The 13,339-nt window shown below is 42.7% G+C and overlaps 1 protein-coding gene across 10 annotated transcripts in view; it reads right to left on the bottom strand.

Annotated features, from left to right (window-relative positions):
• Positions 1-348: 348 nt before the first annotated feature.
• CTNND2 (catenin delta 2) overlaps positions 349-13,339 on the bottom strand; it is a 1,183,649-nt gene continuing 1,170,658 nt past the window's right edge. For all 10 annotated transcript variants that reach the window (XM_048839596.2, XM_048839594.2, XM_048839597.2 and 7 more), the window contains 2 exons: positions 9,734-9,807; positions 349-3,465 (listed from right to left, as the gene is read on the bottom strand). In XM_048839596.2, the coding sequence (XP_048695553.2) occupies positions 3,205-3,465; positions 9,734-9,807 (335 nt within the window). In that variant the 3' untranslated portion in view covers positions 349-3,204. The remainder of the gene's footprint in view (positions 3,466-9,733; positions 9,808-13,339) is intronic.

Raw genomic sequence — 13,339 nt, 5'->3', positions numbered from 1 at the left:
ACACACTGCACTATGAACAGCAGTTCTCCACCATACAGTAGGATTTATTAATAGAAAATATGTCAATACGAGTTAGTCTTTGTACATGTTAGCAACATGTACAGTGAAACACATTTTTGGTCAATCTATAATTTTATATTTCTTTCATATTATTTGACACCAGTGTTTATTTTATCTTTTGGGCTTAAATACATTATTTGTTGAAATGTATTTCTGTGTTAATATAGTATTTTAAATCATAGTTCATCCTTTAAATATTGAATCCATATTCAATTTCTCTCCCCCCCCCAAATCAGTATTGCTCATGGTAGTGCTATTTTGTTAGTATTGAGATAGGTTAACCATTCCTTCCAGACCATAAACAACATTTTAATAAAACATTTAGATTTATATAGATCTACACAGCTAATCAAGATTCTAATAAGAAGCTTGTTTAAAAAAGTCCAACATTTTACAGTACATCAAATGCAGTTTATACATTTTTGGAACATTTCTCGCTCTCTGTGTTTTGTGGTCTGTTACAAGGCTGAAGGGAGCAGCAGTAGGTGGTCATATTTTCCCCAATATTAAAAAGAGAAAATTTTACATCTCCTGCCTGGCCTGGGAGATGGCACTGGATTGCCAGGGCTGGAAAGAAGCCAGGAAATTCAGCACCTTCCCAAGACTCAATACAGCAAGAAAGAAAGTCCCTATTCTGAGTACTTGCCACTGGAGAAGAATGGAATAAAGGGGGTGAGGGGAGGAACATAGACAGAAAGAGTTTCATGCCACTTTGTGCCTTTAATCCAATATCTCTCACTTGACAAATGGTCAGCATTTTGATTAGCCTCATGGTTAAGAGATCCTAGAGGAGACAACATGGGCATTTTACTAGCTCAAAGAATCTGTATAAACAAAACTTACAACTTTCTGCATTATGCAGACTCCAAGCTCCCTTAGGCCTATGTGCACGCCTGTAACAGGAGAAATGCATGAATCTGATGGGCATAGTCAATCAGGGTGAACTTCAAGTTGTGAGTGATGTTGCTTTTTTTTTTTTAATTTTCTTTATACTGAAAATGTGCTTTGTTCAGAAGAGTGCTGCAAATGTCACTTATCTTTTTAACATCCACTTAATAAAGAAAATATAAACAGCCTGTGTCCAAAATTATGAATAATATTTGTAGCTACCTCAATATACATTTGGCCTACGGTGCCCCTCCTTCCTTTTTTTTCCATGCAATTTTTCCTGTTTACTACAAAGAAGAGCTAAGGTTGCTTATCATACACTGGGAAGATTTGTCAGAAAGATTCAACTACAGTGCTAGATTACTGATAAACCATGTCTACATCACAACACTTGCCCCAGTGACCTGTACTATTTTTGCTCTGTAATACAGATAAGGATTTGAGAAAGTTTTTCCTGCCTCTGGGGTATAATTCAGGCAATGCTGAGACTATTACAATGAGTAATCACAGAAATGTTTGTATCCCTAAACCAAACTATGTGCTGAAGCTTCACTAATTTACAAACGTTTCATTTGTATTGGATCTAGTTGTGTCAAGACTGTGCATTGCAGTTAGTTGAATGATATGAATACTGTATATTGTGGATTCAAATTTTTTTACTTCCAAGCTGTAGATGAATGAAGATAAAAGTATCTCCGTTCATTTCTCCACATTTTGGGGGAAAAAAATAATAAAAAAAGCTCATTCTAGCTCTTATCAGTTCCATTTTTTATCTGAGTTTTTAAATGTACAGAAATGGTCAATGTTTTTTATACCTAATGAATATTTTTGCTATGATTAAAAGAAAAATGTCTGTGCCAGTATCTCAGTGCTGGGTCCTTGTCCAGATTTAAGAACCAACCGTGCTAGCCTGTTGTGCTTTGACGTTCTCTCTCCCTCAGGAGCATGAAGAGATTACGCTACTTCTGCCTGTAGCACTTGCTAGTGGGTGGTCCTAGGATGGCAATACAGACTAGGTTGAGATTTTTCTTCATGGTAACAAGATTGAGGGATGGGCTCTTGAAGGGAATGGCATCTAAGAATGAAGGAATGGGTTAAAACCCTATAACTCCACTTGGAACTGTCCTAATATTTTGACTCACTATCAATAGTGGATGAGGAAAAATACATACTGGAGTTTCCACTGTAAAAAAATTTAAGCTTGAACAAGGAGAACAGCAGATGAAAATAACTCTTATACCACACACACACACACACACACACACAGAATATTATGCATACATGGACACACACAAGCAAGAATGTGTATTTTTATGATAGGTGCTTGGAAATAGACATTCTTAGCAAATATGGATGACAGATCAATTGTAATTTATTTTCTTTTAACACTGTATCATCATAAAGAAAACTGGTATAAATGAAAAATCTATTTCAAATATCTACATCTAAAATTTTAGGCAGTGAAAAAGCACTTTGTTGACAAGGAGAGTGGAATGATGAATGTTAATTGTCAGAAACTGCTGAATGCCTTTTTTTTTTAGTTGCCACAAACAAATTCACATATCAGAACGAACAATACTGCTAAATATTCCTTTTTGTTGTTGTTGTTAAAACGCACTGGGGAAAAGAAAACAAAAAAACTGGAAATTCATACATCTTTCAAAATTTTGAAATTGAAGCAATATTTAGAACCATAGATGAAGAAACACTGTGGCATTGGTGTAATATACACAATGCACTTGGTTTTTTTTGTCTGTAATGTACATCAAATACTTTACAACAATGCATTAACAAAAGGCAAGAAACATCTTGCTGTACAGAGGAAACCCCAAATGCAACTTGAAGCCTAGATTCACAATGAATAAGGAGATCAAACAAAGTGTGAGAAGCTGTTCCCCATAAAGTATGTAAACTGCTTAGTGTCTTGTGCTTAACTCTTGACCCACATCCACTGTCATATTCACCCTCCTTCCTTCAGCCACATTCAGTGTACAGCACCATTGTTTTAGACTCTATAGGCCAACAGTAAAGTTGTCCCACACTGTAATATATATATATATATCTTTATCATTCTAATGACTTCCATGTTTAACTTTCATTTCTTTTAGCCTTCTAAAATATCTTAAATTTCCCACACTGGTTATCAGGGCCTTCCTATGGAACAGGCTTTAACAAACTAAATTTGCAGGGAAAAAAATGTCTTGTGGTATGCATGCACATGCACAGTTCCTGGAGCATTTGTGTCTTGCCCAAGCCTCAAACCCAGGAATCTGGAGAAGCTGGATAGTGGCTTGTTTCATAGTTAAGTTCACTATAGGGACGAGCAGCTGAATAGAAGTCGACGTAGTTGCCAGTGGATTTTAGTCCCAGATGCATGTTGTATTCGCTTGCAGGTGGGCGATGATGCACTTGATCCTCAAAGAAGGACTCATCATAGTTTCTTGTCGAATTCTGAAACGGCTGATACGGTTCATAATCTTTTCTACTGGGCTCCTGTGGAACTGGCTGTGTTGAAACCTAGAAAGACGATAACACCCACAGCTTGTTAGGTGTGAGTAACACTGGAAAACAAACGAGCACAAGGGGTGCACATCCAACAGTTCCAGCTCATTGCAACTTGTCAGGCTGGAGTAAGAATGCTGCCAGTAATGCTTTATACTCATAATTATTACTGCTGCTAACAGATGCCGCTTTGCTTAAAAAGAGGTAGTTAAACAGCAAAGGGGATAAAATTTAGGATTAGGCTGTGTGAACTAGTGGTAGGTTTGAGCCATAATCCTGGAAGATTGGAGCCAAACAATGTAGCTTGCAGCCACGTCTACTACAAACCCTGATGTGTTCAGTCCCTTACTCAGATGTCCGTATACTTGGACATCATCACAGGACTCAAATGTCTAATAAAGACATCGAATTAAACAAAGTTTTCTTTGGGGAAACCTTTGGCCCATGCATTTTTTTAAGACAGAAATAAGATGACTCAGACCAAAATTTCTAAACCTGGGTGACTAAAGGTTAGTATCAAGGCACCTAAATAATAAAAGTGGTTGGATTTTCACAGATGCTGACACTCAGCAGTTCCCACTGGGGGCTTGGCTACACTTGCACGTTATACCGCAATAAAGCCTCCCAGAGCGCTCTACCTTACTCCCCGTCCACACTGGCAAGGCACGTAGAGCGCTCTAACTCCCTGGCTGGAGTGCTCCTGATACTCCACCTCCAGGAGAGGATTAACGGCTGTTGTGTATTGGGTGAGACGCTGCAGCTCCAGAGTAAACGAGGAGTTATGTTACAGCGCTCTGATTGACCTCTGGAAACGTCCCATAATCCCATTAACTGAAATGGCCTCTCTTGTCTTTGTTGTGAACTCGGGAGGAATACGGAAGTGGCCCTTTCAAAGCTTAGTTTCAGAGTGCCAGCTGCTTATCTGGTCTGAGAAAAAACCAAACAGCTAATGTTTGCTTTGAGTGAGTGAGAGAAAGGCGGGGGAAGGAGCGGGGTCTGAACTTACAAGACAGCGTGCTGACACACTCTCAGCACTCTCTCTCCCCCCACATACACACAACACACTTCACCCCACCCTCTCCCCATTTGAAAAGCATGTTGCAGCCACTTGAATGCTGGGATAGCTGCCCATAATGCACCGCTCCCAGTGCAGCTGCAAGTGCTGCAAATGTGGCCATGCCAGTGTGCTTTCAGCTCTCAGTGTGGACAGACTGGAGCGCTTTCCCTAGTGTGCTCTCCAAAGGCTGGTTTAACCCAAAGCGCTCTACAGCTGCAAGTGTAGCCAAGCCCTGAGTTTAGTGGGATTTATGGGTGCTCTGCACTCTTACAAATTGCTTTACTTAAATTCCTAAATATGGATTGAGGACCCTAATTTGAGGCACGCATATGTGAAAGTTTTGGGCTTAATGCCTTAAAATATATCCCTTTCCTATCTTTAAATTGAGCTATTCCCTAATCTCTTTATTCCCTAACATTTAAATATTACGTCAGTCTTGCATTACTGTTATAGTTCTTTGATAGCCTTGTATCTTGTGCATCTATGACGGGACACATTTCCCATCATAGATACACAAGATCCAAGGCTATCAAAGAACGCTCTTCCTAATCAATCGCATAGACTAAGTCAAACTATTTCAATTATTTGTTTTTGCACAGCCAAGCCTCAAAGTTTCGATAGGGGAAATTTAAAGTAGAAGATGAATTTTATAAACCGGTGCCAAGTATCTTCATGATCAGATGTTTTTCTAAAAAAATATGCTCTAGTTCAAGCACAGCCACCGGAGTCGAAGCAGGAATTCATTCAGGGAAGTTATATTTCCAGTGTTAGTTAGCTCAGACCAGATGATCACAATAGTCCCTTCTGGCCTTAGAGTCTATGAATCTGAACTCCCTTCTTTTTGCTTTGCAGCCTCTATGTAACTACAACCAACTTTCCACCACTGCATCCCTTTAAACATCTGTCCTTTTCCAAACGCTAGAGATCACAGCTCACTTTCTGATGAGGAGCATGTGTAACTTAAGCTTGTGTTAGTGCTGTTCCCAGGCCTTTCTTTCCTCTAAGGAGTCCCTTGATTGGCTCCAGTAAACGAGAGAGAGAGAGAGAGAGAGAGAGAGAGAGAAGCAAAAAATCCCCTATTAATCTAGATCCCCCACAGTGCTGCACCTGATCCTAGGTTGTGAATATTTTTGGAAATTTTAAACACCATTTAAAAAACCAAGAACCTTTAAATCTTATTGAATGTACTCTCATCCCACAGGAGACATTCTGGTATGTTTTTAACATGCTGTATGTACAGTAGAGGCTAATTTATGATGTGTGGGTACACTGGAGAGGAGGGAAAAGACACAGTCATGCTTTCCCCTGTGCAGCTGGACAGAAGGCAGCTGTAATTTGGTGACTAGTGCTCTGGGACAGCTGGCAGGGAAACTGGCCAGTGCTGACTGCAGTGTTCTCAGTCCCAGCATTGGCGTGGCATGTGGCCAGGGCCTCACGAGGCCATGGCTGCACCGCAGTCCTGACAGAAGTACAGGTTACATCTGCAGAAGAAGTGTAGTAACTGCCTCCCCTAACCATGCTCCCTCGCTTGCTCTCCCACTGCACAGGCATAATGCCTCTGGAGACTCTTCCTCATCTAGAGCCTCCCACGGCGGCTCTAGCTCACAGAGCCATCACAGAACTCCACATGTAAATCCTGCTTTCTCCCTTCGCTCTAGCCGAGCCCACTACACGCCACCTAGTATGACATGACCTCACATGCTGCTGCATGGGGAGATCTGCACGGCTATTGTGTCAGCAGCATGGCCAACGCCATGTCCCTGGATGTCTCGCTATTTAAAAGCAGGGGAAGCAGTGCAGCCGCACGTGGACCCCTGCGCAGAGTGCCGGTGTCACCCATCAGCTACCACTGAAGTTAATGTGAGAGGAGCATGCTCAGCACATTACAGGAGGTGTTCAGCACCTCACAGGATTGGGCTCAGTATTATTACAACAGCCATGGTTTCAGTACACCTGGATTCCAGGGGGTTGGACACATTGTTTCAGCCCAAATGTTCAAACCTGGGATGCCTTGGAGTAGAGATTTGGATACACAGCTATCCCAACCCAATGGAATACAATCGCTAAAAAAGCAGCTACAGACCTGAGACGATGTCTTATTCACCAAAAGACACATTTTGGGGGGGGAATATACTGGCCTCACATAGGCTAATTGTAATGGGCATCATAAATGCTGACTGCTGTTGGAAACGAAACTCCTTGGGTGCTACATGAGCTCACGTACTTTGGAAATGCCCCGTATCAAGAATTTCTAATCTGAGGTGAGTCAAAGGACCAATTTGATAGTGGATGCTAATAGGAGCCCTCCCCCTGATGTTTCGATCTTGGATATATTCCTGATGCCTGGAGATTACCTGATAACAAGGCGGCATGGTTTCAGTGTGCAGCTTTGGGTGCTAAAAAATGAATCCTGCAAACATGGAAAAGTTGATTCCCGCCAAACACTGATGCCTGGCTCACTGATATGGCTGATCACACAGCTAACAAATGACTAACAGTTGTGTGTTCTCTGCACCTCTGAGAGTAGGCCTATTTAGATGTCTAAATATTAGGGCTGGTCACAAAATGTTCATCAAAATCACATTTTGACAGAAAATTGGGTTTTGAATTAAACATTTTTTTTCTGCAAAAAGTGCTGCTTTCCCCAGAAAATTTACATTTACACTTTTCATCAAGATACCAAACACCTGGAAACTGAAAAGCTTTTGGTTTTCAAACTACAAATCCCACTAGGAATTGTGGGGGCACTTCTGAATCACAATGTTAGGTTCTCAGCCAAAATTTTCTGCAGAAAAGACTAAATATGGATTTATGAACCTGACAAGTTTGCACCAAGTTCAAAATTTTTTGCCTTAAACTTGCTGTCTCATTTCCCATTCTGGAAAATGGATATAACACTTACATTCTTCATAGGGCTATTGCAAAAATTAACTAGTGCTTGAGCACTTTGAGATCTCGGAATGAAAGGTGCTATTTAAGTGCAACATAGCATTGTATATAATACAATTGACAAACAAACAATTCCACAATAATCTGAAAGCACTCTATTGATGGGGGTTCAGGAAATGCTCTTTTGTATCATCCCCCCAACTCCATATACATCCATATTCTGGAAGTTCATTTTTGATTTTAATAAAGGGTATTAACTTGCCAATTATGGTACCAGTTAAATACACAGACTGCTCTACTTTTTCATGAGCTGTTAAATGCACACTGTGGTTTCAATGGACAGTCTTTTTAAAGGATTTCTACTTAGGGTGTGGGTCTATGTATGTGTACACACACATGCACAAATTCCCTCTTTCAAAAAAACATTGTGCGAATTGATGTTTGTGGAAAATGTCCAACTGACAAACATGGAAGCTAGTGGCCTCTGTTAACACAGGTATAACACAAACAGCTCACATTAAGGATGAAAGGGTAGATCAGTCTCTAGGCCCATTCACTACTTGGCATCTCTGCTGAAACTTTTAAACAAGGAGAGCCAGGTACAGTAACTCCTTGCTTAATGTTGTAGTTATGTTCCTGAAAAATGCTACTTTAAGCAAAATGATGTTAAGTGAATCCAATTTCCCCGTAAGAATTAATGTAAATAGGGGTGGGTTAGGTTCCAGGAAAATATATATATATATACACACACACAGTATAAGTTTTAAACAAACAGTTTAACACTGTACGCAGCAATGATGATTGTGAAGCTTGGTAAAGTCAGAGGGTAGAAGAGGGTGGGATATTTCCCAGGGAATGCCTTACTGCTAAATGATGACCTAGCACTCGGCTGAGCCCTCAGGGGTTAACACGTTGTTAATGTAGCCTCACACTCTACAAGGCAGCCCGAATGGAGGGAGGAGACACAGCATGGCAGAGAGAGACAGATACACACACTGTGTGTGTGTGTGTGAGAGAGAGAGAGGCACATTGCCCCTTTAAGTATGCTGACCCCACTCTAAGTACACTGCCTTTTTAAGTAGATTAGCAAGTTGAGACAGCAGCTGCTGCCAGCAAGCTCCCCGAACCCTGTCGTGGGTCAGAAGGGGGGAGGAGGACACCCTGACATCAGCACCCCTTTCCCCCCTCCCTCCCCCGCACAGCAAGCAGGAGGCTCCCAGGAGCAGCTCCAAGGCAGAGGGCAGGAGCAGCACATGGCAGTGTGGGGAGGGACAGCTGAACTGCCCGGCAATTGATAACCTGCTGGGCAGCTGCCACACAGGGAACTTAGGGGAACGGGGAGCTGATGGGGGGGCTGCCGGCCCACCCGGGTTCCAAGCCCCCACCGGCTAGCTGCAATGGGCTGCTCTTCCTGCAAGCAGTGGACAAAGCAGGCGGCTGCCAAACAACGTTATAAGGGAACATTGCACAACTTTAAATGAGCATGTTCCCTAATAGATCAGCAACGTAACAATGAAACAACATTAACCAGGATGACGTTAAGTAAGGAGTTACTGTAGTGTCAATGACAGTGCTGTTTTTTGTGGTGCAGATATCTGACCGCTTGGAACTGGATGCACACCACCAAATTCATGGAACATAAGATATCAAAAAAACATGAGGTTCCCACTACTGGATGAGCTAGTGGAATTACTTAGGCAGAATCCTGTGTTTTTGTAGTCTGTGCCAGTGATTCTCAAAGCCGGTCCGCCGCTTGTTCAGGGAAAGCCCCTGCCGGGCCGGGCTGGTTTGTTTACTTGCCACTTCTGCAGGTTCGGCCGATCGCGGCTCCCACTGGCTGCGGTTTGCTGCTCCAGGCCCATGGGGGTTGCGGGAAGTGGCGCGGGCCAAGGGATGTGCTGGCCGCCCTTCCCGCAGCCCCCATTGGCCTGGAGCGGTGAAGCACGGACAGTGAAAGCCACGATCGGCCGAACCTGCGGACGTGGCAGGTAAACAAACTGGCCTGGCCCTCCAGGGGCTTTCCCTGCACAAGCGGCGAACCGGCTTTGAGAAGCGCTGGTCTATGCTACATATACACATGTAGTGTGGTCTCTGTACTGTATGCCATTATAAACTGCTCCACATTTTGGAAACTTGGGTCCAAATTCCCTGCTGGTGCAGAAGAGCACAGCACTTTTGAAGTCAATGGAATTGCTACCACTTGCGAAAGCACAGAATGTAGCTCTCCCTGTCCGCACTTCACTATTATTTTAATGGTTTTGATTGTTCTAACAGGCAAAACAGTGAATACATTTTCACTTTTTGTATAGAAACTAGTGTTTTACTGTACTCACATACCTGGTTGTGTTTGATATCTTCAGCAGGTGCACCGTAAGAATTCCTGTACAAAGTTGAGATTCCAGCATTTTGAGCTAAAGACAGAAGCAAAGGAGAAAAATATTACCAGACATGTCTCTCTGCAGGATTCTTCCATCAACACTTTATTTTTTGCAGTGATTTTGCTGTTATTACACTACATATATTAACATAATACTGGTTAAGATTTGTCCCAAGTAAAAAACATTCATTCTGGAATGAATATATATGTACATAAGAACTAAGAATTGGCATCTTTTAAAGGCATATTGAGAGAATGATAGCTTTTTGTTTTTTAATTAAGAGGGACTATTTAATTTAATTTTTAATTTTTAATTAATTTGGGACTATTTCCTTCTCTTTGCTGGTTAGATTAACTGTGCTGATTAAAAGTAACAAAGAAGGCAACTGAATTGTATCTTTGAAAGCACCAGCATGTACCTAATCTTTATGAAGTGTGGCTGTTATATGAATAAAGCTTTCAATTGCAAATTATCACATAAATGCCAGACTTTCCTTTTCTTCCCTTACCACCAAATAATCTAATTCTTCACTTTGCTGTGTACATATAAATCACTTATTAATGTTAGTGGGTGGAAGTCATACTGAAATTGTGGATTTCACACATAAGTCAATAAGAAAATAATTTGGTAAGCAAATAGCAATAAACCATAAACCTCAGGCTAAATACATTGTGTTATATCATTTATACATTTAACAGATGCACCTATAAATACTGGGACTAAAAAACCCAGCACTTTTGTTCCTTGGATCAGGCACTTAGGATGATGATGGACAAATGCACGAATTAGCTGCACTGCAATGCTGCTTTTGTTATAAGGTGAAACCATTTTGGGGGAAAGAGATTTAAATAGCTCAAAAAATGAACTGCCAAAAGGCCGATACCTGGTGAAAATGAAACGATCTGGATGATCAGGCCTCAGTCTGTGAACTAATATGACTCTTCCCCCAGATGTCTCATGGTTAAGCTCTTTGAGTGAACTGAGTTATGAGCCTGAAAGTGTTGAGATGAAGCAGTAATTCTAGGGACAAGGAAAATATCACATCTGGCCTTTAGAGGTGCTTTAGGAGGGATATCAGTTTTTCTTCCTTTCCAATAACGTTTCGAGCCATGGGTGTCTGAAATGGGGCTGATTCTGCCCCTGCATTTTCCCTTGCCACCTATCTGAGATACATAGTGCAGATGTGCTTGGAAAAAACTTGCGCACTTTGGATATTTGCAAGAATGCAAAGTAAACAATTTGTGCAGTTGCTGCAGGTCACTCATAGAGAGCATGAATATAGAACAGTTACTTACCCTACAGTAACTGTGATGCGTCAAGATGTTGTACAGCTTACAAGAACATAAGACCGGCCATACTGGGTAAGACCAAAGGTCCATCTAGCCCAGTATCCTGTCTTCCAACAGTAGCCAATGACAGATGTCCCAGAGGGAATGAACGGAACAGGTAATCATCAACCATCCCCTGTCGCCCATTCCCACCTTCTGGCAAACAGAGGCTAGGGACACTATCCCTGTTGTAATCAGTGTGGTTCCTTCTGTAGGTGCATATGTACCTAATGCACACAAGACTATAGTTTTTCTGAGTAGCGGAACATGTGCCTCTGTCTCCTTATGCTCCTGTACAAAGGCAGAGTGTGAGTGGCTGCAACCCTCCTTCAGTTCCCTTGCAATTCAAAGCCCAGGTTAGCTGAGGAGTCTGAAGAGCAGGGATGGAGGGCAGGTCATGGGATCCACTGACTATAACATCTCAAAGAACCAGAATTTCTGCAGGGTGAGTAACCATTCTCTTTCTTTGAGCATGTGTCAGTGTGGATCTGGTGACTGGCAAGCAGTATCCCCTCTGGACAGGTGAATGAGGCAGGCCAGTCAATCAGTCAAAGAATGAGTAAAGCACTGCTTTCCTGATCTTGGCATAAGACCTGGCTGCCATGGCAAGGGTGCAATGTTTGACAAAAGTCAGGAGGTTGCTTTGCAAGTCTCAGGTACTGTCACATTCCCGAATCAGGCTGGAGATGCCGCTTGCGTCCTGGGGCAGGGTGTGGAGCGCGCGGATTGTACACTGACGTTTAGAGGGAAAGGCTCACCAGCTACCTGAGAGCAGGTGAAGCAACACTGTGTGATCCGCTTAAAAAGTCTCTCTGATGAGAAAGTTTGGCCTTCTGATGAGCCGAGTATAATCACAAAGAGACGAAGAAATGGTCTAAAGGGTTTAGTCTTGTCCGGGCAACAGAGCAAGGCTCTGGAAACATCCAAGAAACCTAGCTGCTTCTTTCCAGGTGTTGAGTATGGCCAATAGGTTGACCAGTAAGGCCTGGCAACTTTCCACTCTGAGTTGTAAAGAGCAGTAATAGTAAGATTTTTCTCCCAGACACATTGAGACTTTTTGGGTCACTGTCCTCACTTCCCCACCCCCTTAGAGGTACACTTGTTTGGTTTAGACTTTTACTGCACTGCTCAAACATCTAAGTAGTCTGGGTTGTGGTGAGCATGGAAGTACTCAAATCCAGATTGAGAGACCTGGTATCTTTTCTCTACCTGTTTTGCAGTTGTAGTTATAATGGCTGGTGTCTGCCACCAGGCTCTAGCCCAGTGGTGGGCAACCTGCAGCTTGAGACACTTTGTTTACATTGACTATTCACAGGCATGGCGCCCACAGCTCCCAGCTGCTGCGGTTCACCATTCTGGACTGACAATTGTGAGAATGTCGAACTTATGGAATTCCTCTGATGTGACCGAAGTCTTTAGCTCCAGAGTTTCAGCTATTCTCATAAGCAGCTCTTAGACTTGAAGACATCCAGGCTGGTATGGGTGACAAGGAGATCACCTTGTCAGGTGACAAAGATGACAGGTCCTTTGGTGGTGTTTTTGCTCTGCTTCTACTGTCTGGGCACAAGAGCAGATGTGAAGACCGACCTATTCCTTTTCCTCAAATGTGGTGGAGAGTAGATTCTAAAGGCCTGTAAGGACGGACTCCCAATAAGCTCAATAGGGCCACAGAGGCATGCCTTTAGGGTGTTTGGTATTGACCAGAGCAATGCCATTTCTGCTGAACAGATCTTTCAGTAACAGATCTCAGAGGAGCAGGTTCTCTGTTTGAAGGTGTTGAGAATGTATGTCCCAGTGACATGTGTGGATGATGCTGAAGTATATGATGCTTTCAGTACTAAGGTTTGCACTGGTATGGGTAGGTGTCTCGGTACTGATGATGGTCCCCAGAGTGTTGTCATTGTCTGTAGATATCGACACCGAGGGATGTGTCACCAGAGAAGGCTTCCTCTCTGCCACAGGCTGCTCCTTATTACCAGAACTCAAAGCCACGTGGGTCTTGGTGGCTGTATCCCTGAGGCTTTATTTGGTCTGTCTTTATGGGAAGACACTGAGCTCCACCTGGAGTCTCTGCCTTTGAGATCAGAGCAGCCCCTCTTGGTGCTGAGCTTTGGTACTGTAGGTGTTAGCAATGGCTTTGCTGCCAATAGTCCCTGAGGAACCAGTGCTGTGCAAATGCCCGGTCTTTCCTCATGGACATCTTCTCTGCTCTGGTCTTTGGAGTCACTTGCCTGCTA

This window comes from Caretta caretta, chromosome 2 (assembly GCF_965140235.1).
Source record: "Caretta caretta isolate rCarCar2 chromosome 2, rCarCar1.hap1, whole genome shotgun sequence".
In the NCBI taxonomy this organism is placed as follows: domain Eukaryota; kingdom Metazoa; phylum Chordata; order Testudines; family Cheloniidae; genus Caretta; species Caretta caretta.
This window is presented reverse-complemented; position numbering and strand designations above follow the sequence as displayed.